The sequence below is a fragment of the Thunnus albacares genome, chromosome 19 (assembly GCF_914725855.1).
Source record: "Thunnus albacares chromosome 19, fThuAlb1.1, whole genome shotgun sequence".
NCBI classification, from domain to species: domain Eukaryota; kingdom Metazoa; phylum Chordata; class Actinopteri; order Scombriformes; family Scombridae; genus Thunnus; species Thunnus albacares.
In genome coordinates, this window is record NC_058124.1 from 8,482,992 (window position 1) to 8,509,878 (window position 26,887).

General features: G+C 42.1%; 1 protein-coding gene across 2 annotated transcripts in view; it reads right to left on the minus strand.

The window, feature by feature from the left end:
• Nucleotides 1-4,339: 4,339 nt before the first annotated feature.
• Nucleotides 4,340-26,887, minus strand: part of dlgap3 (discs, large (Drosophila) homolog-associated protein 3) — a 118,005-nt gene continuing 95,457 nt past the window's right edge. The window contains exons 3-13 of one of the 2 annotated variants that reach the window (XM_044336393.1): nt 22,788-23,962; nt 16,727-16,941; nt 14,945-15,047; nt 14,589-14,805; nt 12,463-13,001; nt 11,480-11,574; nt 10,319-10,538; nt 9,402-9,696; nt 9,208-9,299; nt 8,854-9,000; nt 4,340-8,174 (exon numbers count right to left, since the gene is read on the minus strand). In XM_044336393.1, coding sequence (XP_044192328.1) covers nt 7,869-8,174; nt 8,854-9,000; nt 9,208-9,299; nt 9,402-9,696; nt 10,319-10,538; nt 11,480-11,574; nt 12,463-13,001; nt 14,589-14,805; nt 14,945-15,047; nt 16,727-16,941; nt 22,788-23,888 — 3,330 coding nt within the window. In that variant the 5' untranslated portion in view covers nt 23,889-23,962 and the 3' untranslated portion in view covers nt 4,340-7,868. Of the gene's footprint in view, nt 8,175-8,853; nt 9,001-9,207; nt 9,300-9,401; nt 9,697-10,318; nt 10,539-11,479; nt 11,575-12,462; nt 13,002-14,588; nt 14,806-14,944; nt 15,048-16,726; nt 16,942-22,787; nt 23,976-26,887 lie in introns of those variants that run through there. The other variant, XM_044336395.1, reaches the window with a different exon arrangement.

Consider the following 26,887-nt stretch of genomic DNA (forward strand, 5'->3'; position numbering starts at 1 on the left):
TTAAATCTCAGCTGACACCTTATATTTAGTGGCAGTAGGCTAAATTTGTGGGTGCAGTTCTTTGTCATGACTATGGTGTGAATAGACAAAAATATCCCCTGAATATATCAACCTAGGTTAGGGCCTAAGTGGTGGAAGGATACCCAAGGGGATGGTGCATCTGACTCAGAGTGCCAGCACTAAATTGTTATTTGTCCTCTTGGTTAACCTTCCTTAATAAGTGTATGTGGTCTGCTCAGTATTTGCATTGGAAGTTCATACAGGCAGAGAAAGAAAACAGGAAACAATTTGAAATGGAAATTCTCTGATGTTTGCTTTGCATTTTTGATGGGTGCTGCCCAGGTTGGTGTGTCTGCACTGCAAAAAATGTCCATTTGAAGGTCACCTTGTCTGGCATTCACTCTTAAATGAGTATTTATCAATGGGATGAGACAATACCACACACTCTAGATAAAGTCAGTATTTTAAAATAAGGTGGAATAAGGAAAGTTAAAGGTGCAGTGTGTAGAATTTAACGGCATCTTGTGGAACAGCCTAGGCAGAAATGGAATATAATATCCATAAGTATATTTTAATTAGTGTAAAATAAAATAAGAATTGTTGTGTTTTCATTACTTAAGAATGAGGCCTTTATATCTACGTAGGGAGTGGGTCCTCTTCCACAGAGCCCGCCATGTTGCACCGCCATATTTATACAATAGCCCAGAACAGACAAACTGAACACTGGCTCTAAAGAGGGTCTTTTGTGTTTTATGTGAGTTTCACAGCCACCATAGGTTCTCCTACATGCTTGGAAGGGGAGGATGAGGGGAGGAGTATTCCGATGGTTGCAATCTGCAGCTCACCGCTAGGTGCCACTAAATCCTACACACTGGTCCTTTATAATTTCACCCTGCTGGCAGATTTTTAGGTGAGGGATGGCAATGTCTGCTGGTCCATCCACCACTTTTGTAGTACTAGTACATACTGTGAGGTTGACATTTTTGGTTTTCAGTGTAAACCTATCAGAGAAAAATTTGGTACAGATTTTCATGCCCCCCTATTATTTCAATACTTAATTTTATGACCAAATACTTGGAAAACTAATTATATTCCCATCAGCCTCAGCTGTACTTTGTGTTTGGTGTTAATAAGCAAATGTTAGCATGCTGACAGAGCAAACGAAGATGATGAACAATGTAATATTATACCTACTAAACATCATTAGCATTTTCATATCCAGTATGTTGCCATGCTAGCATTAATATTTAGCTCAAAGCCTAAGTAGAGCCTCAAAGAGCTGCTAGCATGGCTAAAGACTCTTAGTCTTGTTTTACCTGTAAGGAAAATTAAATTTAAGATTCAACATGAGATAAAATATTTTTCAGCACTCAAACTATTTACAGGAGTCAGAAAATCAACACAATGAAAGACAAACGAGACACAGCACCCTGATTTAACTCGCTAAAATAGCTTTATAATAATCATATTAATAGTAATAATATTAGCCATTAGAAAATGTTTTGACAACGTTGACAGTGTTACATTCTGTGTTGGGGGTAAACCACGTCACAGTGTGCCATCTCTCTGGGCTTCAGCGCTATCAGACGTGCTCCTTTGACACATCTAGATCCATAAAACATACAAGTTCAATAAATAAATTTTGTATGTACAAAATGAGACCCACAACACAACAGACTGAATCATGATTTACACTTCACTGTGCAACACCCTCCACCACCGTCCAACACATTTTCAGACTGCATCTCCCGGTCACCATGGTGTTCTCATGCATCTTGTGTATCTAGATACTTGTGCCATTATGAAACGTTCATATCTTATGGCATCACTATTGCTATATGCTCCAGTCAATTCTTTTTATAGGAGAAAAAAAAAAAAAACGAAAGCATTGAATGTTTGTATGTACAATATGCTGTCTTGGCACTGAATCAAACATGTATAAAAGAAGAGAACTCAAGAATAAAGCTGAGCTTAAAGACAGAAAAGCTCGCTGTATCAAACCCGTCTGGTTAAAAATCATTGTGTTCAGTGAGAAATACAAGAAAGATGAAAGAGGAGGCATGGAGAGAGTAGAGAACGAAGGACTATTTTGTTTTTGCTACATTATAGAGTAGAATACAGAGAATGAAGAGTCTGTATTGGTTTGATGTTCATGTTGTTTTCCTCCTCTGGCAGAACTAAGAGTTCAGAGTGGAATAAAAGCACATGGAGAAAGAAGGTCTTGTGTTTGGATCTTGTGTTCAGTCCCTCTGTTCAACACTTAGGCTACTTTCCTCTTTTGGTGATCTCTCACTCCTCATAGGAGTGTCCATCATTGATCCCAGAGAAAAATGTCTTCCCAGAGTTAATGTCAGTTTGCTTCTCTTCTACTCCATCTCCATAGTAGCAGCGATTTAAGACTTGTCATCATAGATTAAGCTATTTTTTGTTATTGTACACAAGACTCGCCCTTGAATACAGAACAATGTTTACCCATAGCTATAACTGACAACACCATTTAATGAGAGTGATGGCAATAATGAATCCTTTTAATGACAATAATCATACTAATCATACTGTAATAACAATATATGTAATATTGAGAAGAGCAATGTCCATTGGCAACAGTTATTTACATTTTTGTAAACGTGAGGGTGGCAGGGTATTTTATTTTGTTAATTACACAGTAATTGTTCAGTTGTCTCTGAACCACATAGTTACCTGTGTGTGTACTGTAAAGCAACAGTGTCAATACACGCACACATACAAACACAATTACACCTCAGTGCTAAAGGCACATTGGAGTTTCAGTTAAATATATTCTTGGATCTGAGCTGCTCTGGAGTCAGTATATGTAAGTAAAATCTCTGAGAGGAGAGCCAAGCAAGAAATTTTAGTTAGTCTCGTCAAAGTGTAAATAAGTATTTAAGTTATAATCCTTAAGATTTTTATAAAATCAAACCTCATTTCTGATACTGCTTTTTTTAAGCAACAGCCATCCAATATATTTACATTCTGTAACAACCTCTATATATCATAGTTTTCATTATTAGTGGTGAATTCCAATTGCCTAACTATGCATGAGGGATTCACAGGAAATGATACATGCGTGTAATCCAGCGTTATTTTATCTCGATGTCAGCCTCATTGTTTACTGTCAACTCTTACATCTGTAGCAGAACTGTATTAAAGGACTAGTGTGTAGAATTTAAAGGGATTTATTGGCAGAAATAGAATATAATATTCATAAGTATGTTTTAATGAGTGTATAATCACCTGAAAATACGAATCATGTTTTCGTTACCTTAGAATGAGCCCTTCATATTTATATAGGGAGCGGGTCCTCTTCCACGGAGCCCACAATGTTGCACCACCATGTTTTTACAGTAGCCCAGAATGGACAAACCAATATGTTTTTTGTGAGTTTCGCTGCCACCGCAGGTTCACCTACATGCTTGGAAGGGGAGGGGTACTCAGTTGGTTGCAATCTGCAACCTCACCACTAGATGCCGCTAAATCCTACACACTGGTCCTTTAACATTGCCTACTGCTCGTTCATGCTAAAAGCATTCAACTGCCACAATCTGGGACAGCTTTTAGTGTGATGCAGTCACAGTGAGCTGTTAGATCAAGATGGTGTGTGTGGAAAAGTACTTGGACCGTGTGCAGCACAAAATCAGATCATGATTGCTATTATTTTTGGCTGACTTCAACACAAGTTTGTTTGGCTGCACTGTAAATAGATACACTGATTGCTCCTCTGTCTTATTTCTGACAAAGTAGCTGCTAACGGAATGTTTACTGCTGAGTTAAACTGCTTTTGCTGTAACCAAAATTAAACACAGGTGCCACTGAATCAACCGGGTATGAAATCTTAAGGATTATTATTATTATTATTATTATTATTATTATTATTATTATTATTATTATCATCATCATTACTATCATTGCAACTTTCTGCAAGTTACTTAACCAGAAAAACTAGTTTCTTGGCTTCTCCCACTGGGGTTTTACGTAACCAGTGACTTTTTTTCTCCAGAATAGCTCTGCCTCGCGAAAATGTTTGTATAACTAAAACTCAAATCTGCTACATCCCTCCTGCTCCAGTTTGTTTCAGATGCACATTATACAGCACACACACATTGGCTACAATTGAGCTCTTGCCTCACCCACCACGTCCTCTCTGTGACTCTGGTGCACTCCAGTCTCAGAAAATGGCTACAAGAGAATCTGGGCTCAAAACGAGTGATTTCCCATTTTATTCAGGGAATATGGACAACATTCCAATGGGACTGATCTCATCCTGTATTGTCAGGGTCCATCGGTTGTGTGGTGTTATAGAATCCCCTGAGGACAGTGGCCTGGGTCGGGGTTGGAGACACTGCTGCTAGAAACTGAGGTACTCGGAGTTGACTTGTCCGTCTGGCTGTCCACGTGGGGTTTTTGCACTTCTAGAAAGAGGTGAAAGGGTTCGTATAGTAGTCTGTTGTGTTGGTGAGTGCTTGGATCATGTTTGTACAATTATATACTACCAGGTGCTATTTTAGCTGAGGCCCCTGTATTTATACTGTGCAGATATAGGACAGATTGATAGGTAAAATACACAACTAAAAGCATGGAAATCACAACCACCAAAAGTGTGTTTACAATGGACCTGTTTCAAGGCAAGGTGGCTGGCTAACACCTCAACTTGTGATAAAAAGTATAGAGGAGGAAGTCAGCAAGAATTGAAGTAGCCTAGTATTTGCTACTGTGGATAAATACCCAACAAAGCCTCTTTGAATCCTGGTGTCCATCCCTCAAGGCTGACTCATAATGGAAAGACCTTGCCATCCCTCCATGTGTAGGTTTGAGGACTGTGAGGGTGTAGTCAAGAGTCCTTCACAGTGGAGTAACAGTATAAAAGCAGGTCTTTGTGCTTTGTTTGATGAGGGCTGTGTCAAACACCACTGAGATGTCATCAAGTTTGAGGGTAGAAGAGGAGAAAGACGAGGGGATAACAGGTTGCTCTGCAACCTACACTTCTGCAAATGAATGAAGCACAATGTCTGAATCTCAGCCCCTTTTCTTCATTTCCAGGGTAGCTTGTTTTACATGGGAGGTTGTTAAATTGATCTGTTGAGATTGCCGTTTCCAGGTTGCCAGTATCATTGTCCTCCAAGGATATAATCTTTGTACAAAGAAGTGAATCATTGAAATAACTCAGTTGTAAAATCTTGTCAATTTTTTTTTCAATCACAAAAAAGGTTTATAAGCTACAAAATTTGCTTTCCTTTCGCCAGTCAAAAAACGAGGTTCAGCTTAATCTTTCCAAGAGGTTGTCATAAAACATGCAGTGTTAACGTCAACAAAAATCTGCCAGTTTTATGTGTGTATTGCAAGTGAAAATGAGGGAGACAGATGATGGCATGTCAGTACAATAAAAACATTTTTGTTAACACTATTCTCTGCAAATTTTATACTTTTCTATTTACACATCTTTCTATATATACTGTAAACTGTGTTCAAAGGAAACCTCCACATATAGCTGGTTAGGCACATGTAGTTGGTTCTAAAGAGGAAATACAGGGAAGAAGAGAAAAGGGTGAAAGGAGGGGGATACAGCAGTATATGTTGTTAGAACCACAGAAAGATATACAGTAGGGCTAAGGAGGAGCATACTTGGCAATTAAAACGCTTGCCAGTTTTACCCTGTGAACCTGACCCAGCACTCACAAACTGAAGATAATAATCATTTGAAGTTCTTTTCACATGTACTGAGTCTGGATATGCCACACAGCTGTAGTATCACACAATGCTATAATCTATCATTATAATACTATATAAATATTTCACATTTGATATATGCTTTTTGTACATATACTGTACTCAATAGTCTCTACTAATCTAGAAATGTAGATTATATTATAAAATATACATCTCCCATTAAAATATCCCATTTTTCCAACACATTCCATCCAAATGTTAGAAAAGAAAAAAAAACAGGTCATGCTAAAATTTTGCTTATATTCTGTGTTGTTTTTTTCTTTAAAATGGCTGATTTGGACTTTTTAGTATTCATTGGGCTTCATCATATGTCCCTTCTGAAACACAGCCCTTCATATTCACACTACCAATGCATTCACAATGGCACACACACACACACAAGTCTATACGCAACATCCATACAAAATACCTAAATTAGAAACGTGTTCTGAAATAAGTTTTCAAATGACACCCCTCAAAGCTTTTCAAATCATGCTACACTTTGTTCAGTGGAAACATCACATCTATGATTTCAGGAAGTAAATGAAGAGAAAGGGAAAGGAATACATAGTGCAACAAACATACAGTACAGTTCCATTCATAACGCGTGTTACCGTAATAAACCCTATCAAGCTGCATCTTTTCTATAATTTCACAACCAGTGGTTTCCTCTCATTGATGACTCTTTGGAAGAGGGGTTGGAGGGAGCTTAATTGAATGAGTGTCGTGACTCCTTTTGTTTTCTTTTGATCAGAGAAATGATTCCTTTTTTCATCAGTAGTGTGTGAAATTGAGAGGATTGTACTTGAAGTTAGGCAAGTGGATTCTACTGAATACGTTGGCAGCTCTCTCCCTTTATTTTGTGATCCGCTGCTCGATCTTCTCAATTATGCAAAAACATCTTCTTTCATGGCTGTTTCATCAGGGCATGTGTTAATTCCTGACTGAGGTGGAAAGAACTCTCTAAAGACCACTGCTGTTATTTTGGGTCCTCAATTGACCACTTGGTGGTGCTATAGTCTCACAGTGAAATGGGGGCCTCTTCAGTAGAGTCCTGAAAAACCACCATAATATATTTCCCTAAAAATTCCCAGCAACCCAACCCCTGAACACTAAAACTTCAGAAAGACTACATAAAAAGCAAACGGCTCTGGTTTTTGTCTGTGATGCTCTCTAGCTGTCAAGGCTGTGATGCTACACTGCAAGCGCTCCTCTTGGCAAACATGAGTGTGCACACTATGTACAAATAGCACTTGCGCATTCAAACAGCCTAACTGCTGAATGCTGAGGGTAGTTGATGGATAGGTGGGGCGTGAGGAATGAACGCTAAGAAAGCGCAGAAGAGACAGAGAGAGAGACAAAAAAAAAATTCCATATTCTTTGACTGGGAAGTGGATAGATGGCACTCGGATGAAAGGTACCAGCTGTAGTTGGCTGACTATGCTTGGAGAATGTTCTTTGGGGATTACCAAACATCTGACTTTAAGGGCATTTCAACTGATGGTCAGAATTTCATCCATCTTTATTCATCCATACAGATAGCGTCAGTGAAGAGTATGGATAGATCTTGTGGTGATTTGGAAACCCAACAAATATAACATTATAGTAGAGTTTCATTCAGAAGATGGCAACAGGGATTCAATCAAGGAGAGTCTGTCATCTCCTCACACAGAGGTTATGTGCCTGTTAAGCCCTTTATTTTCAGTGATGGAGAAGTGCTAGGCGAACACGCACAGGCATGCTACTACTGCGTGAACCTCCACTGATTACTGCTATAAAAAGTGAACTGTTTCTTGTTTGTTCTCAGCCAAAATGAAAAAAAGAGAAATTCAGAGACTCAAATGAGTCTATAACTCATATCCGCTAGCTACCATTTCAGGTCTAGGCCTCTATGTCAGTAGTGTGTCCAATTTTCAAGACACTAAAATGGCTGTCATTGCTTGTTTCATGAGCAAGAGGACTGAATTTGGAATAGTGGTAAGTGTACTGATGGAAATGCTGAGGGAAGGGTAGAGGATAAGTTAGCAATGACCTAAAGAGGATCCAAAACTGGGCTCAGAAAAGGACTGAGATTGGTGCGCAGGTCAGTTTTGCAGGGGTGAGGGTGAGCGACGAGGTGGGAAGGAGACACCTCAGTCTTGTGTTCAGAGTCGAGTCTGGGCTTCGGGAATGTAGATCTCGATGCTGTCGGCGCTCTCTGTGGCCGAGTTCTGCCTGAAGGAGGCAGTACGCTTGGTCTGCAGCAGCCTCCTCCTCGCTTCTGTCCTCTGACGGTCCCCGAGGTCCAGGGACTTCTCCCTGATGGGTAGGGTATGTCCACCCACACGAGGCACCACCAGGCCCCCTGACCCACCTCCGGCCCCTACATCCCCGACGCTATCGGCCCGGAGGCTGCCACTCACCCCGCCTGCTGGCTTCTTTGGTAAGGGAGGAGGAAGCTTCTTATCCTCCTAACCCGGTGACATTGAGACGTAGATATAAGATGAAAACGGACAGTGGAGTTACCATGTTGGGTGGTACAAAAAATGGTTTGTGTGGGAGGATCCCATGCAGAAGTGGAGATATTGGGAGAAGAGAATAAGAAACCAAAGGGCAAGACCATCAACAAAAAGGGTAAAATTCAAGTGAGGAAGAATCATGGACCGAGACATTACGACAGACAAATAACAGCCAAAATCAACAAAAAAATATCAGCAAAAAATATATCTCAGCATGCATTGACATTGTGGATGAATAAAAAGGAAATGAAATGGGAGAAGAACAGAAAAAGGTCCACAAAGAAAATGTAAAAGAAAAAGAGGAAAAGAGAAACAATTGTTAATTCTCCTTAAACTATCAAGAATAATTTAGCTGTTCAGTGAGCACCCTAATCTTTAGAGACAATAATGTAATAGACAAGTACTTTCTTTTGTCTAAAAATGCTGATATGCATTTCAAACAATTTCTAGCAGTTTAAGACTCCGCAGTCATGGGCATCTCAGCTCAGTTCCTTTTGCTGCTCTGTACTTTCACAGCTTGCAAAGGCTTGGAGGGCACGACCATCTGCGCTACTCTTCTGCACACTGCCATCTTAGCTCTGGGGGAGTGCTGAAGGGAAACCAAGGCTGTTTGGACCCCTGGACCTCTCACCTTCTTTTCAGGTGGGAGCCTCCAACCAGACTCCTTGAGCCTCTGGAGGTCCTGAAACTTGACCCTGACGTCCTCTATGTTGAGCTGGAGCAGGTCCCACAAACCTGCCAGGTCCTGAGAGGTGGGCTGGGGGTAAGCGGATGGGTCCTGGGTGGGCAGGGAGACGGGATATGGTGTGTGAGGGGAATAATAAATGAAGATGTGTAAAAGGGTGTAAAGACAAAAAAATCATATTAAATTTCTGAAGAGGTGATTTTGCAGAAAAGCTCGTTTTGCCTTTGGCGACAGTGAATCTCCGCAAAACCATGTACCATATGTGATGTGTGTTGCCATGGTTTTGCATGCAATACTCACCACACTTTGTTGACAGAGGCGGAAGAACTGCTGGACTTTCTGAGACATTAGCATCTGGGCGCTGCCAACTGCATTACGAATCAGCTCAAGAACTAGGGTGAAAAACCATGCAGACGTAGTGTTAGATGTTAGAAACCCAAGAACTGTTCATTTATCTACATCTCTGATCCTCAACACCCTACTCCCAAACTCACTCTCCTCTGGCAGTTCGTTCTCCTCTGCCTCTCTCTCCATGTTCTGGCACCAGCCCTCCATCCTCTCCACCTCTGTCTGCAGCAGGCGTAAGAAGAACTCTCCATCTCTCATGCAGGGCGAGGCCCGGCCTGAGTCAGGCAGACTCCGGGGGCCCTCCAGGGACGGCGTCCCCGCCCAGGCACGCTCAGCGGTGATGGGGAGTGGGGAGTGGGAACGTGGAGGCAAGTGCGGGTGCTGGTGGGGGCGTGGGTCTGTTGGGCAGGCCTCAGTGGTGTAGCCACTCTGGATAAAGTCCTGGGATAACATAAGAGAAAACTGTTGGAAACATGGTACTTGGACTATCAATAATGGGTGCTCAGAATGATATATTAGTGGCTTTATTTGACCATAAGGTATAGTTGAACACCTCCCAGAACTGTAAAACCACCCAACAGCCACCACATCAACACTGGAGCACTGACTGATAAATAATTAAAATAAATATAGTATTATTTGGCAAATGTGATAATTATATTTCCGACATTAAGTCACCAAATGCCTCAGACAGCATTTTGAAAATACTGCTGGTTTTGAATGCTTGTTAAATTTTTGATATTTTTTAAAAATGTCACATTTGTAGATATACTTTTCAAAGATCTTTTTTGTTTATTTCAACGATATATTGTCAAGTTACTTCAACAAAAAAAAAATCATACTTGCATTAATTGTGTGCAATACTTTTCCACTTGGTCTTTTATTTTTTTAATCTTATCACTAGCTTCATGTTAAGAGTCTTACTGTCTTTAACTTATGTTAATTAGAAAACTTAATTTCAAGGTATTGTGTGGAGTTTTTGGACATTAGTAGCACTATAGAGCAACATTTTAATGAGGGGGTCCCCGTTTGGACCCAGTTTTGTGCATTGCTGAAGACCCACCTCTCTGTAGGCCCACTGTCCCTGTGTGTGGACAGTGCGATGGCACTCTGTGTACTGGCTTGCTGACTCTGGCTCTGACGAGTGCCTTTGGAATGAACAGCCAAACTGGAGACTCTTGTCCTGTGTTGGCACGGCAATGCTGAGCCCCGGGAAGCCCTCGGGGTCCAGGTCGGCCTGCACGCTTGCCGTCACGCTGTTGGATCGCTTGAAACGAGCCCGTCTGCAACACAGCGAGTCACAGCAGGCCCACAGCCATCCAGTCACACGAAGTATCGCACGCAAAAGCCTTTCTCAAATTATCTTTTTTTCTTCCAATAATTGCACATTCCTATTTGAGATAGCAGAGATAGTCATACTGTCACTGCAGTCACTACTACTCACTCGGTTGTGATAAGTCCTGCTAAATCCTCTGACGCACCAGTGTATGCAAATGTCTTGTCAATGGACTCAGTGATGAGTGTTTACTCGATTACAAGTTTATACCCCACCTCCCCTCATCCTGCCTTGCTGTGTGATGAGGTGTGACTCAGATTTCCGTTCTTGCACTTCTGTTTTCTCCCCCGATGTCACACTGTCACCCTTGATCAATACAGGAGGTGGGGGATATTGTTAACAGGTGCATGATCACACACTGTTCGAGGTTTGGGAGTATGTGATGCTGTGAGTGCTTGCATGCATGCGTGTGAATGTGACCCATAAGCAATGCTGGATATAATTAGGAGAAGGGCTGCATCACGAGTGAAAGTCATGTCGAGTGTATGATTTGGAGTAGTCATGGTTACAGTCACTAATGGCAAAAAACAAGACATTCTTGGAACAAAATGCTATTGAGTTCAAGCTGTGATGTCTGATGAAATGTTAAATGAAATAATAGGATCTAGCCTAGAAATCAACCATAGGTGGCTGCACTGTTGGATGCCCAGAAGATGAAGGCTGTTTCAAATTATATATTTAAATTATTCACATAAATTACTGTAGGCAGACAAAAAACTCTTGATGAAGCTATATCTTTTGGGGGCAGAGATAAATGAGCGAATAAACAAAGGCACATCTTAGTTTGCAAGTTTGTGTCCATAATTAAGGACTGAACTTAAATGTCAGGCAAAATAAACACCTCAAGTTGTGGAGAGATTTCAAAATTAGATACTCTTTGATTTTTACCTTTTGTCATCTTCCACTTGGACTCCTATAGAGTGAACCTCCGTAAGAGCTTTGCCCTCCGCGTCTGAATCTGACAGAGTCTCCGAGCTGTCCACCTGAAGCAGAAGAAGCCGTAAAGCACCACAGTCAGAGCATGGAGGTATTTGCTGAAACACACAGCTTAAAGATGCCATAAACAACAAATTAAAAGAATAGTTGGACATTTTGGCAAACACGCTGATTTGCTTTCGTGCCATTGAAGAAGAAGATCAATATCACTCTCATGTCTGTACCACTGACTGTATATAATTATGGACTCCACTTCCTACCGCTATGCAAACGTGAAGCCACCAGGGGGCAATCAAGATGTGAACATCTACACATTCAAAATGTCTTACTGCTAAGCTAAGCTAACCAGCTGCTGGCTGTAGCTTCATATTTAATAGACAGACACACTGTAGAGGTATCTTCAACACTCAGCAAGATAGTGAATAAGCAAATGTCTTCAGTCTTTATGCTAAGCTCAGATAACTGACTCATGACTGTCACACAGCCATGAGAGTGGTATGGAGCTTCTAATCTTACTCTCGGCAAGACCGTACTTTCCAGAATGTCAAACCTTTTCTTTAAAATGTAACTTGTGTAAGTGGGTGGTAATTTTATTTCAGTACAATGTTTAGAGCTGAAATCAGTCAATAAACAGAAAATGAACAATTTTGCTAACTGATTAATAATTAAAGTCTTATCAAGCAAAGGTGCCACATATTTTCTGATTCAGTTCCCCAAATGTGGGGATTTACTGATTTTCTGAGATTTATATCAATACAAATCCAATATCCTTCGGTTTTACATTGTTTAGAAAAATAGGCAATTTGAACATCATCTTGGGTTCTGGGGAAATGTGATTTTTCACTATTTTGTGACATTTTGTTGATTGTAGAAATGTATCAGCTTTAAAAAAATATATAACTGCCCAAATTTTTAATAAAACTGTCCTTTCTCACCTGCACAGCTATGGATGGCCTCCACTTTCTCCCATCACGTCCTTCATCCTGCCCTCCAGCTTTACTCAAAACGATGCTGTTCTGAGGCAGAGAGACTGACTTCCCCAGGCTGCCTCCGACTCTGCCGTCCCTCTCCCTGGCTGGCCTGGGTGGCCCCTCCAGCAAACTGTCAGCCGAGCTGCTGTGTTTGGCCCTCACCCCAACCCCCGGACCCCCTCCGTAGGGCACCAGCTCCCGTGAACTCCTGACCCCGTCCAGGCTCTCTGCCGAGTTACTGTGCTGCCGGGAACGTCCAGGACCTGCGGTGATGTAGTAGCCGCCTCTGGAGGAGCGACCTGAAGGCCCATCAGAGCCGCCCAGGTCCACGGAGTTGCTGTGCTGTTTGGGGCGCCCAGGGCCTGAGCCTGCAGCCAACTGTCCGCTGTTCTGGAAGTATGCATCCTGGGTGGACTCAGTGCTGCTCTGGGCTCGCACTGAGAGTGAAGACTTGGACATACGTGGCGGGAGTGGGGGAGGAGCACCTTTGCGATAAGGAAAGACTGAAGTGTCAGAAGAGCGGGAGAAAGGAACACAGAGGCATAGTGGGCTGTTAAAACCAAAATGGGTACTATGTCAACAGGGAGCAGGGGAGGTGGATACTTACAAAAGGGACAGACTGGAAGGAGAAGGTGAAAGGAAAGACAGAGAGTAAAAAGAGGGGAATTTGTTGACATAAAAGGGGTGAACCAATACAGAGAGAAAAAGAGAAAACAAAAATCATTAAGAAATAATGGTAATACAAGATGTGACAAGAAAATTCATAAAAGCAACTCAAAAACACAATTTCTTCACACAAAAAAATCAGCTTTTGGTGTGAATTTCAGTGAGAGGCGGGAGCGAGGTGGTGGAAAAGACAGACATGACAGAAGTGAGAAAAGAAAACCTCTTCCCTTGAGCTAACTTAACTCTGCTTCTTAAGAAGATGAAGCAATTTCCTGATAGAAATATTAAAATGAGACATGCACTTTTTTTCAGCAGATTCTCTGTCTCTTTCTCCTCCTACACAGCTTCGTTCGAACGTATATGCACACACACATACACATATATACACACACGCGCACACACACACACACACAGTTCACTGAATAAAGGATCAAACTAATGCATTTCTTTTCAAGCACCTTTATTGTCAGCCAGCTTGTCTCAGAGTGCAAAGATCCTTACCATGATGGTCTAACCTCTAGTGTGTCAGCATATATGTATGGAGGTGAATGTGGGTTTGAGTTTGTGTAGTGCGCATGTGTGTTAGTGGTAGATGTATATGACACTTCACGGAGGCTTTAATAAATCTCAGGGGAGGATTTGCTGCTCTAATCCTGGAAATTTTAGTCATATAAGCACTAGAGTGGCTCTGCAGTCTACTGAACCGACACACACAATCACAAATTACTGCAGATGTACTGTATATTACGCTTGTGCAAGAGAAAAGGAAAAAAAGATTACACCAAAAATGTCAGAGGGAAGACAAAACACACAACAAACAAACATGCCTCAAACCAAGGAAGATGTGGCTTGAGAAGGCAAAGCAATGAGACAGAGAGACAGTGAGACAGTGGGAAAGGGGCAGCTGGAGACATTGAGCTATCATCATAATCATGAGTGTTCCTGTACCTATTACTGAGCCTGAGAAACCTGCGATCACACTGGGGAGGATGATGGCAGAGATGAGATACAGAGACGAAACAGAGGGAGGCACCGAGACGACAGAGAACAAAGAGCATCTACAATAACTTACACACAAGCCTTTGCTTACAGCATGCACACAGAAGAGCAAAAAAGCTTGGATAAAAATTATAGCAATTGAGGGAATAGAGCAGAGGAAGGTTGATAATTAAAAATGAATGCACACATTGCATACAGCTGTGCACTGCTTGAGTGTGTGTGTGTGTGTGTGTGTGTGTCAGTGCATAAACTTGTTTTGTTGAGGTAAGCAGACACAAGCTGTCATAAAATTCATTCTCCCACTGGCACGTCCTACTGTGTCTCCCACCAGGTTGCCACCACACCAAAGACAACCACACATCGTTCTCACACTCGCACAGACACCACACATCGAATCCCATACACACACACACACACACACTCACCGGCCCCGCCCTTGATGCTTCCTTGGGGGCCTGACATGGAGAAGACGGAGAGGCAGTCGTCGTCCTGGGAACAGCCTGCCTGGATGGCGCGGACATAGCTGTGGCTGCGAGTGCGAAACACCCCCGGAAGATCCAAGGCCTCGACGGCTTGAGACTCCACCTCCCCGAACATGGTCTCACAAACTGCCTCAAACTGACGGTTCAACGTGTCTCCCAGCTGAAGGATGAGAGGGAGGGTGAGAGTGAAAGAAATTAAGGCACGCTCCTGTCAAGACACTTCAGTAGGAGGAATGACCTCTGGTTAATGCAAAACTTAAAACCTACATCTCCAAAAAACAAACCACATTAGTTGTTACCTGTGAGCTGGTCAGGGAGCGGGTGTAACTACGGGAGCGGGTGTGGGTTTTGGGTGTGGTTCGGCTGTTAGGATAGGAGTCAGTACACTGCTTACATGAGTACCTGGATTAAACACAAATATAATCAGCATTACTGATGACTGCAACAACTACAGTGTGTGATGACACTAATAGTTTCTTACTTAAGTATATTATGGATGTAAAATCTCCAGCCATTTTCTCTCTACTTTTGTCAAAACATCATGTTTGTAACACACACTACACCTTTTGGTGAACCACAACTATCCAATAAAATGTCACTGAATAATGTTCAACTGTGCCAGCTGGGGTCATTTTTAGTGTTGTAATGCTGCATTCATGTTAAAGGAAAAGCTGCAATGCATCTAACTATAATTCCCTCCATTCTCCTCAGTAGCAAACTGCATGTCACTGCCCCAATATGAAGGGCCACCCTAAAGACTTTGGATTTGTTCTGCAATGCAGGCTTTTTTTTTAAAACTCTCTAATTGTTTCCACCCAGTTTTAACAATGAAAGCTGGAAGATTGTCCTCAGTCTCTCTGAGCAAAGCGTTTAGAGACTGACCTGTGAGTCTAACTTTGTAGTATGGTATTTCCATTTTGGATCAGTACAGTTAAATCTACAAACTCTTGAGTCCAATGACAAACCCCACTCCCCAAGGAACTTGCATACATGAAGGTATCCATACTATACTGTATCCATACTATAGGTACACGAATGCTACTTTTCTTTTTTATCTATTTTTCTATTACTTTTTCTATTTTTGGAGTGGTAATTGAACTGTACTGATGTGATATTCAAGGTTAGACTTGTTGTTGTGTTTGTACTATGGTTGGGCAGTAATTCAGTACTATCACTTATTGTCTCTCAATATCATATTGTGACAAAATCCTCACCTCAAGATTCTGTGGTTTACAGTCATCTCCAAATGAGTGATGACTACTTAAATGTTAAAATCAAATTTAATAATACAATTTTAACACTTGTAAAAGTGGTGAACATGAATTAGAGTTGTAACAGCTGAGTTAAAGAGTGTCTTGCTACTTTTATGCTGCAACAAAAAAAATGGAGGGATTGTGGAGGTGGGCGTGGTTGGTGCTCAGCTGCAGGAGAGAGAGGTGTGGAGATGGCTCAGGAGAGCAGTGCCAGGTGAGTTGATTTGCACAGCTGGTGCTTGTTAACTAATTGTACTCTCCCTTTCAAATGCAGTAGCGTAGTAGGCTTCAGATGACTGCTGCACATCACAAAGACAGACAGGCTGACTATCAAGATTGTTTGGCAAGGGCCGAAACTATTATTTGGTGAGACTGAGGGTCTCGAGAGACTCAACCGCATGCGCCAGAAGAAGCCGGGCAACAGCAGGCGCATGGTGGCTTTATGTTTAATGTATATACTGAAGTGTGTGCATGCAGCAGAGAATAAAAGGTCTCTGTGACTGATCTGTCGTGTTGGTGTCATATGCCGAGGGAACTCACAGTAGCAGCTAGACTTGCTACAGAGATATGAAAGGCATGAATTTCAGAATTTCAGCAACAATAAAAAAAAATTCCTTCCATGATGAAATGTCAGCTTTCAAATGAAGCAACCAGGTTTTCTACAGAAATATTAAATGGATGTATAATGTAGTCAGTAATTCAATTACAGCTAGCTTGTAAAATAAGTCCTCCTGGTTGTTGAAAACCAGAGAGTGGCAGGCCGAAGTGAGTATGACTCAAGGGTCTTCTATTTCAACATTAACAAACACTCCATTTGTGGAATTTGACCTTTGATCCATGCTGATAGATCGTCTAAAAGCATCCCTTTGAGCGATCAGGGTGGACTTGGGTGAGGCTTTGGGGCTAGTGTCCGAGTCAGCACTATCATCGTCGCCCATGGCCTTAATGTAGCTGCCACTTCGCATGCGTCGGCACGGAATCTCCCCTCCACTGTCAGTAACGCTGCCACCACCGTATCCACCTCCCCAGTCTTCTGAAGGGACCTGAGACACAATCACATTCATGCAAAAAACATCCACACCATCATAGATAAGAATAAAAATGACCAAGGAAGATCAATCTGAAAATTCAACATGTAGTGAGTAGAAGTGTAACCATGTGAAGTAGCCACATGGTAATACTCAGTTTTAGTAAGAGTCTCTATTTATGGGTTAAACACAGTTAAAATGAGTTAAAAGTAAGTATGCATTCCTCTTCTACACCAACTGTTAAGACAAGAGCATTTAATCACAATGTGAGCAAATCAGTGTTGAGATATTGAAGATGTTTTCACTGCATCCGTGGCAGCTTCTTCCCAATATCTGTTGTTAAAGTCAAAAAGACTTCTCAAAATAGAAATATTTTTCATCACTGAAAAAATATTTCACCCCTCAAACAGGAGGACAGTGATGAGTCAGACATACGATCACGTATACTGTATGTGCACACAGTGTTGAGTTGTAGAGCAAACACACCAGCACAGCTCAGCCACCAGGCATGTTCATGCACACCATGAGAACACATACACACACACACACACATGCACATACATGCACACATGAGAGATAATGTTATAGAGAGAGAAAGAGAGAGAGAGAGAGAGAGAGAGAAAGGGACAAAGGGACTTACAGAAAGAGAGAAACTCTGACAGCTAGAAAAACACTGACACAGAGAAGGAAAAACAGAGTAAGCCGACAGACAGAGAGCAAATAAACATACACAGGAGTAAAGCAGTGAGGACAGACAGATGTAGGCAGACAGACAGGAAAGGTGGCACATAGAGAGACAGACAGATGCGCAGGGTGACAAAAGAAGAGAAACTGAATAACAGACCTAAGCGAGCAGAAAGCAGGAAGACAGATGGGCAGAGGAATGAAAGTCTGATGAGAAAACAAAATGAAAAACACACACACACACACACACAGAAACACAGTCAAGACAGAACACTAAGGAGGAAGAAAAGACACAGAACTGATAAAGAGCAATGAAACAAACTAAAATGACATGACAGGTTCCCACTGTGGCCCTCATGTAAAATGTATGACATTTCATAACTATGTCAGAATGCTTCCATAACTTTTAGAAATAGAATCCTTTCTGGTATTTTGTTGTAGTTTTTCTTTTAAAAATGTAGCTTAAAATGATATATAGTACAATAAATACAGTTGTGAATGATTTTCTGGTATACAGTAGATATGTGTACAGCCCCCATAAGGTCACGGTGGGAATTCTTTTTCTATATCTTTTTTTCCCCCCTCCAACTTGAAAAATATTTGCCATTTTTTTCTGATTCATTGATGAAGACTGAACTTTGACAGTAGCATGCAACATGGATGTAAAATCAGCCACGTCTGTATCATTGCCAATTCCCAACGTAACCTTTCAGAGGTACAGTACATATGAGGTCACTTAACGTAAAAATGTTCTAATATTCCACGATTTACTTTAAGAACTAATTTAACTCCCTGACTGTCCCTTCCTGAAATACACCTCTCAAAATTACTTTGATATTCTAGACAATATTTAGGATTTGTGGGGTACCTGATCAATGAAAACCACAGAGCTGGGCAACAGACAATGACAATGAAACAGACAGTTCCTGTCTTTAAAGCTGCATTCATTGATTTGTTTGGCCACTTGGGGGCAGTAGAACAAGCTGAAAATGTAACATTAGAGTTGTGAATCTGGTCACCTGACAAATGTAAGTCCAATATTCACTCTCCTTGTAGCTCTGTTTTGATGTCCAACTCCTGAGAAAAAGCTCTGGCTCTTTAGAGATGTTTGACTGTCTCCACCAGCTAGGGGCTAACTTTATGCCCTTTGGTTCTGGACAGGAAGCATGTAGAAAAGTTTGCGGTTTGATGTGACTAAAGTTTATGGGCCAGAAAAACAAAATATTGAGTTTAAAGTGGTTAATTGCAGAGTTGGTTGATAATTGTCTGTGGATTTGTCACTACAACTGACCCTTTGGCTCAGGAGACTATGTAAACAAACAATAGTAGTAGGATTTCACCTCATTTTCTCGTTCTTTACTCAGAACTTTTCAAATACATCCATACATGTCCGAGCCCGATTCCGATCCAAAATATGCAAGTGGACAACGCGAGCATCCTGTGGAACAATGTTAGCAACAACCTTATAAACAAAGACAACAGGCTGAAGCCCCGGCTTTTGACTCTCAGGGAGCATTTTTACACATGTTCACCTCAAATTTTGGTACTTAGACTATGTTTAACACAGACATCCAACATCATAACAGTATATAAATCACAGAAAATCCAAAAAAACATGTCCCCTTTAACATTAAAAAATGTTGACTAGTGCAGCTTTAATTTGCATCATATAGAGAATTTCAGGTTCTGTTTCAGAAATAATAAAACCTCATTCAAAATCACATGACATTTAATGCAAATCCAGCCTTGGAACATGGCCTTTGTCATCAGTATGTTGTGTGGTTCAATTCATACATCTAGATAAGGACTTAATATTACTGTTTATGGAATATTTCTGTTTTTAGCTGCCTTTAATGGATACCATTTCCCATAAGCCCATAGTCCATCAAACGGTAAATGTCACCAGTCCATAGGCGAGTCAAGGACAGTGTTGCCAACTTAGCGACTTTGTCGCTAGATTTAACGACTCTTCAGACCCCTTTACTGACTTTTTTTCAAAAAAGCGGCCAGTGATATAGCTAGTGTCTTTTTGGTCAGACCTTAACTCCTCTCCTTGAAGGGAGTCACCTGTATTTCTCAGTGAATGAGAGCTAGTGTGGCTCTCTGGATTGACTGTTCAGTGGGTGGGACAGAGCAGCAGCACGTCCAGTGGACCAGTCATCTGACAGAGTCATGAATGAGCTGTGAATGTGTGAACTTAATGACCAATCACTGATCCTAATTGTTTTTATTCTAATTGATTTAACTTTACTACCGGTATTTGATTATGTTTTGTCAAAATTGACAAAGTTAACAATAGTGAATTTATTCCAGTGCATGGTCATTTTTTCTATTCATGATACTTCAGTTAGAGTTGATACAACAGCCTGCATAAATATTATTATTAATAGAGATAGATTTAGATACACATTGATGAAATAGCTGGTTACAGTCAGTTTAGTTTAATTTAACTTAATTTTCTCCAAATTTTTATAAATCTTGTATGTATGTATGTAATTGTGTCATAACGTCATAGATATGCAAATTAGCGTGTGACGTCATCTCGCGACATTTAGCAACTTTTCCTGCAGGCATTAGCTACTTCCCACTGAAAATAGTTGTCAACACTAATGATGGAGCTGTGGCTTGTTCAGACATGTCTGTAAAACAACAGGTCAGAGAGGAGCAAACAGTGTAGACGTTTAGAGATTATTGCTAAAAAGTTGAAAAAAAATGGCTTTAAAAGAGAGTGTTGGTGGTTGGTAAACTTTCATGGGAGCTGTAGTTTTTTGTATGCTCATGAAGTTATTGTTGTTTAACTTTGTTAAAATCACTAAGGTTTCAACTTCTGAGAGCAAGTGCTCTAGTGGATGCCAATATGTCTTTGAAAATGGGTCGTAAACAAAGGAAAAGTTTTCATTTTTTCAGAAATACAGCTAAAAGAAATGTTCAATGGAGATTGCGCTGAGTAACTGAAAAATTGAGAAACCCACAGCTGACGTCAGGATTGGCTCTCGAAAGCAGATGAGTATACCTATAAACCTTGTACATACACTTTTGAATATGTGTGTGTGTGTGTGTGTGTGAGAGAGAGAGAGAGAGAGAGAGCATGTGGATGTGAGAATGTGTGTGTGGATACCATCTGCTCCCATTTCTTTACCAGTATGATGAAAGCTTTACACCATCTAACAGGAGGTAACAGCAGCTGCTTGTGCTGAAAGACCCCTCACTCTTTCAGTTTTTGCAAATGCTGTGAGGTGAGCAGCCACGCACACGCATGTGACCACTTGAAAACACCTACACACATTGACATACACAGTCAAGGCCTCAGGGTTTGGCATCCAGCTGAGTGTGTATTTTTAAGGTCATCACTTAAAAGATGATTCAGCCTAATCTCCCGATCCCCACTGGCCTTCTACTATCGCTCTCATTTTCTCATTCTGCTCTTTCCGTCTCTCTCTCGCTTTGCCCCTTGGCTACCATCACCTCCTTTATCTCTTTTCTATCCCTGAGCTTGCTCTGCTATCTCTGCATCCCCTCTACCTTGCTCTTTTCCACCCTCTATCTTTGTCTCTCCCTCCCTCGCCGTTTCCATCTTCATTTCACTCTTGCTCTATATTCTCATTTTTATCGCTCCTTATCTATCAGACACAGGCCGAGGGGAAGTGAAAGGCTCAGGGAATGGAGAGTGCAGCGTTCTGATGCTGCACATCGTGATTGGCCTTGACACTATGGGAGAAAACCTTGCATGTGTCCCCTTGTCGCTGACCCCAGTAGTTCAAAGTTGTGAAGGTTCACTCATTTTTGTTCCTTCAATTTTCACTTTTTTTTTCTTGCTGTTGTGCGCAAACTTGAGCAATGGCCCAGTGTGGACTTGTCAATATGAGCTTGTATATAATGCATATTAATGTTACAAAAACCAAGCTGGTAATGTGGGATTAAGACTTGAAGGGAGCAGTCATGGTATAACCTTTTTATCCTTTGATCTCAAATTATAACTGGTCAGGTTTTTGATCATTTTATGGAAGGCATAGTCAAAATAAATGATTTAAAAAAGTTAAAAGTCAGTTGCTGAGTTTATGATGTCTAGTATTTACACACACTATCTGCACCAGCCTGGAAATACTTAAAGTTTTTGAGAGTGGACAAGGTTTCAGTTTGAGCTGTTGCTTCAATAAGCCACCTGTGCTGCTGTTTGTCCTGAGGTCTAGTCTTGGTGGAGTAGATCTGGATAGCTCTATATCTGCAGCTCCAGGAAGCTGCCTACTCTGAAGCCATGGATCAATCTGGCTGACTTCAGCACATCTAAGCGCAGCAACGAAATTCACTTGACACACCATCTCTCCCTCCTTCCTCACAAAACTGCAAGTGACGCCTGGAGATATGAGAAAGGCTGCAGCGGGGAAGTTCATTTTGTGTCCTAAGGTGTGAATGTGACGGTAGCCTAAGGCACAGAAGCAAATTGTGTGTGGTTTGTCCTTTGAAAACACTAACACACAACCCTGCTCTCTCTCTCTTCTATCAGCAGACCTCAGCTGTGTCTAAAGGATGAGAGTTGGAAAAACACCAGGGACTCCTGTGGCTACCTGCTGTTTCCGTAGAAACACAGCCTGCATGGCAGTTCTACCTCAGCACAGCTGGAGATTGGTGAGTGCTTGTTTGTGTGTGTGTGTGTGTGTGTGTGTGTGTGTGTGTGTGTGTGTGTGTGTGTGTGAAAGAGCTCTCTCAGCTGTCTTTGCAGGTACACTCTAACAACCATTAGCTTGTCATTTTTGGAGAATTCATGTATACGAAATGGGAGAAAGTTGCATATGTTGGATTGTGACAAAAGAGTATGGTGACTGGAACTGGGAGATGGCCTGTTAGGAGAGACGGTAAATAATCTCTGCGTGGGTGACAACCATTGTTTTCTGAGTTCCAGGAAAATTTAACCTGTATACACAGATTCACAGAAACACTTGTCTATGTAAGAACAGTTTCTTCAAATCCTACTAGCAACAATTTTCTTATATATGGAAGCTTTGCTAGAAAATGCAGTATTGCAGCTAATTAACAGATATATTTCTGCTATTTTTGTAGCAAGTCAGCACTGAATAACACATCAAACACATACAAAGTGTCTAGTATGATTATATGTTCTATGCACACACACATACACACACAAACACACATTGGTTGACATTCAGGCATGCACACACCTGCAGGTAGTGGAAGGTCCTCTCCTTCAGCTTGCTCTCAATGGGCACGAGGGCTTTGTCATAGCCTCCTCCGCCCCTGGTGGAAGGGTACACCTCCCTGGCCTGACTCACTGTCATGGCTGACCAGGTGCTCCTCTTCAGGGAGTGGCCATGGTGCCCATGGTGTCCTCCTCCTTCACTCCCGGCCAGCGCCATTGTGGTACAGGCCATGCACTCCCCATGCCCAGGCCCAGGCCCGCCCCCTCGTTCCTTGGGCTTTTTCATGGTGAGCTCCTGGATGGCGGCATCCAGGCTCTCGTGTCCACTGGGATACCCCCGCCTGCCCCCGCTCACCAGGAAGCTGCTGTCACTGTCCAGGTTGTCGTCAGAGCTCCACCAGCCTGCTGTCCTGCTGCGGTGGCGTCTTCCTGACTCATGCCGTGAGTCTCCACTCTTACTGCGCTCTCGAGACTTGCTCCTCCTGGTAGACCGAGACTGGTGGCCGGAGTAGTGGCCTCCGCCGTCCTCCCCTCCACTCCTGTGGCCTCCTCCTCTTTCGCCACGGTAGTCCCCTCCTCCTCTTGTGCCGTTGTATTCCCGTTTGGATGGCGCCTCCAGGGAATGGGACTTGGCAAAGAGACGCTGAACTGAGTTGACCAGGTGGCGGATGCGCGAGGGGCTCTCGCTGCGCTGCTCAGCACCCCCACTAGCGGTGCGCTGATACTGCAGTGTGTGGAAGCCATCAGGGTGGAAGGGTACCTGCTTCTCAAACTGATCCATCAGGTTCGGGGGAATGCGGTGCATCTTACCCCCATGACCTGAGGACAGGCACTCCTCGCAAGAGTCAAACGACTGGAGTGGTGGGTGCTGGCTGGGGTGGGAGCGGGGGAAGGTGCCCCCACCAGAATGGCTGTGAGAGTGGGAGTGGGAGTGGGAATGGTGCCTCTCCAGCGCCAGAGACTCAGCAGGACCTGCAGGAGGATAATAGTGGCCATCGCTGTGACCCTGGTAGTAGTCTCTGCCTGGGCCGTCACATTCCTCAGGCGTGCAGTGGCAGGGGCCTCCTCCGCCACCACCGGAGGAATGCTGAGACATGCTACGGCTGACATGGTACCCTTTCATAGGCGCCGGGGCGTGGTGGGCCGTCCGGGCCGAAAGGGGGCGCTGTGGGCGTGACAGGGCTGCACCGGTCTCACCTGGAGGCACAGAAGAAGTAACCATTTAGGTCTTGTATCTTGGGGAACAGGAATGAATAAAAATACTCTTATCAAAAAAACTGAATTGAAGTATTCAGTTTTGCAATCACTAACATTTTACTGTTTCATTGCACAAAATAACCACAACATGATGAGCATGTATCCTCTGATACTTGCTGATACTACCATGGCTGCGTACATCACACACAGATATACTAAATGTACACATGAGAATACACACGTTTTGTAGTAAGGGCTGTGACACTCCTGGTATAATCCTTTAAAAATATGATCCTGAGTGAATGCAGACATAAATAACTCTTTTATATTGTTGCACTGTATTTGTCTGTGTGAGACATAAAGGTGGGAGGTGCAGTGGGGTGTAATTCATGGTATGACTTACAGTACAAATGAATCACAACAAAAAGAAATAGACTTTGTAGATTGATGTCCAGATTGTTTTCTGTCTTCTATCAAGTGGCCTGATAGATTGAAAGTGAAAACAATGTTTTTTTTTTTTTCTTTTCCTGATTAACATTTTTATTGATGTTGCACTTCATTTTTTACCCAACCAAAGACAAACAGTGCAATAGTGAGCGCTCATCCTGCGGGCTGCAATAAGCAGCCACAGACAGCTCTCTTCTTCTCATTCATCTCAGAGGCTGCTGGGCTGATAAATCAAGGATATTAGCCTTTCTCTCTCTCTCTCACCATGTCTCTTCAGTTTCTGCCTCGCTCTCCTGTTTAGCTCCTCTCGCTCCTCACACCTCCCTCTCCCGTTTATCGTTCCACTCATCAGCCCTGCACTCCTTGTTGTCTGTCTCTTATTCCTCCATCCATACCCACAGGGAATCTCTGGGGATCAGTGGTGGAAACTAACTAAGTACATTTACTCAAGTACTGTATTTAAGTACAATATTGAGGTATCAATATTTTCTGTTTTTTTCCTCTAAACTTCTCACATGGTTTCATTTCAATAAATGGTTCAATATTTCACTAAAATCAAAGATTAGAGAAAAAGTCCAAAAACTGAAAACAGATTTGTGTATTTTTTCTTCTTTCCTCTCTCATTAATCATCTCATGACCCCTCAGATTTATCTGGTGACCTTTTGGAGGGGCCCGACCCCTAGGTTGGGAACCACTGGACTAAATTAGCTAACTGTATATAAAGTAGTTGAAACTAGCTCCACCTCCAGCAGCTACAACAGTAACATTCTGATGCTTCAGTATTAATAATCTAATGATGTCATATATAATAATATATCAGTCAGAAGGACCAAACCACTACTTTTACTGCAATACTTTAACTACATCAAGCTGATAAAACTTATGTATTATGTATGTACATATATATGCAGGGCTTTTACTTCTAATGGAGTATTTTTACATTGTTGTATTGGTACTCTTACTTAAGTAAAGGATCTGAATACTTCTTCCACCACTGCTGAGCATTGACATGATTTACAGCTGAGGAAAACTGTCTTTATCGATCAGCTGCATCGAAATGCAGAGGAAATAGAGAGTGGTGGCAAGCGTCCGAGCTTATTCACAAACGTCTGTGCCATCAGTGGCAGAGTGATTTCACTGTTTGTGCACCGGCTAAACAATGATAAGACTCAGAACATCCAGGTGACCAAGCAGACACCAACCCTGCCGATGCCTGGAAAAGGATAAAAGTGCAGAAGAGGATGGGATCTTCTCCACAAAACAAACGCAGGAAATGAAATCAATACACCTTGCCAAGCTGCAGCAATACAGTGGCACAATGTAAACCTTATCACCCACACACTCTGGTTGCTGTAAGCAAAAGTAAACAGAGTGGAAAGAGGTATAAAGCCTGTCTTTGTATTGCCTTTCTTTTCACCACATAGTTAACAACTGAGATTACATCCCAAATGTGGTAATCATGTATTTTATTGGACTGGCATTAATTGCTGCTGCTGTAATCACATCCTCTATTAACCACGTTCTCCACTAACTATATAATGAATAACGGGCTTGCAGCCTGTTTATAATTCACGTCATTTCTAGATTTGATTAAACGGAGATGAAATTACTCAATGAAAGCCAGAATCGAGCCACTTGGCAGGACGGGATTCACTGAGCTCCTACAAGTTATTTGCGCTGGTGTGTTTGCCGGCTTTCACACAGAGATGAGAGATAGGGGACAGATGCTGGGATAATCATTAAACAGAGCGTGGCCTGTTTGCCTTGATTGGCTGAATGAGAGCTGCCACCCAGGAAGCTCACCCACATCCAGCCGTGTCATTGGTGTAGCCGTGACGACAGGCCTGTCCGAGTCAGCATCCTACCGTGGACAGATTTCAGACAACTGTGGCACCTGGGTGGACTGGGCCACCTCTTATCGACTCTGTGTGTGAGTGTGTGTGTGTTCTTTTCACTGCAAAAAATATCTTTTACTTTACAAGTTATAACATTTATTCTGAGACAAAAAAAGAATATTAATGATTATTTTAGCCAAAAACGTATTTGCCTTTGTATTCTTACTGCATACACACATGCAGAAAGAGAGTTGCTTATTGTTGCAAAGGTTATATGTAGGTGTGTCCTATAGAGGCTGCCGTACTAATGCTGGATGTAAACAGGAAGAAGCTAAATAAAGTCACAGCTCAAACTCATGCAATGTGTTCCCCTCATATTGATAACACAAAGATTAGACCTAAATTAATACTTCATATCTTAAAAGAGTGGCTAAAAGTATCTGCTTCTCTAACGATAAACTACGATGATTGATTTTTGACGAAAGAAATACAATTAGGGCCTCCCTTGTGTGGGCTCTTGATTGGCAACTCAGCCAATCACCCATGAATCCCATTGTTTTATAGGTTTTAGGGTGCTGTACCTCCTTACACTCATTTACTTGTATTAGATGAAGGTGGGATCAGGAGGAAGCCAGTGCTGAA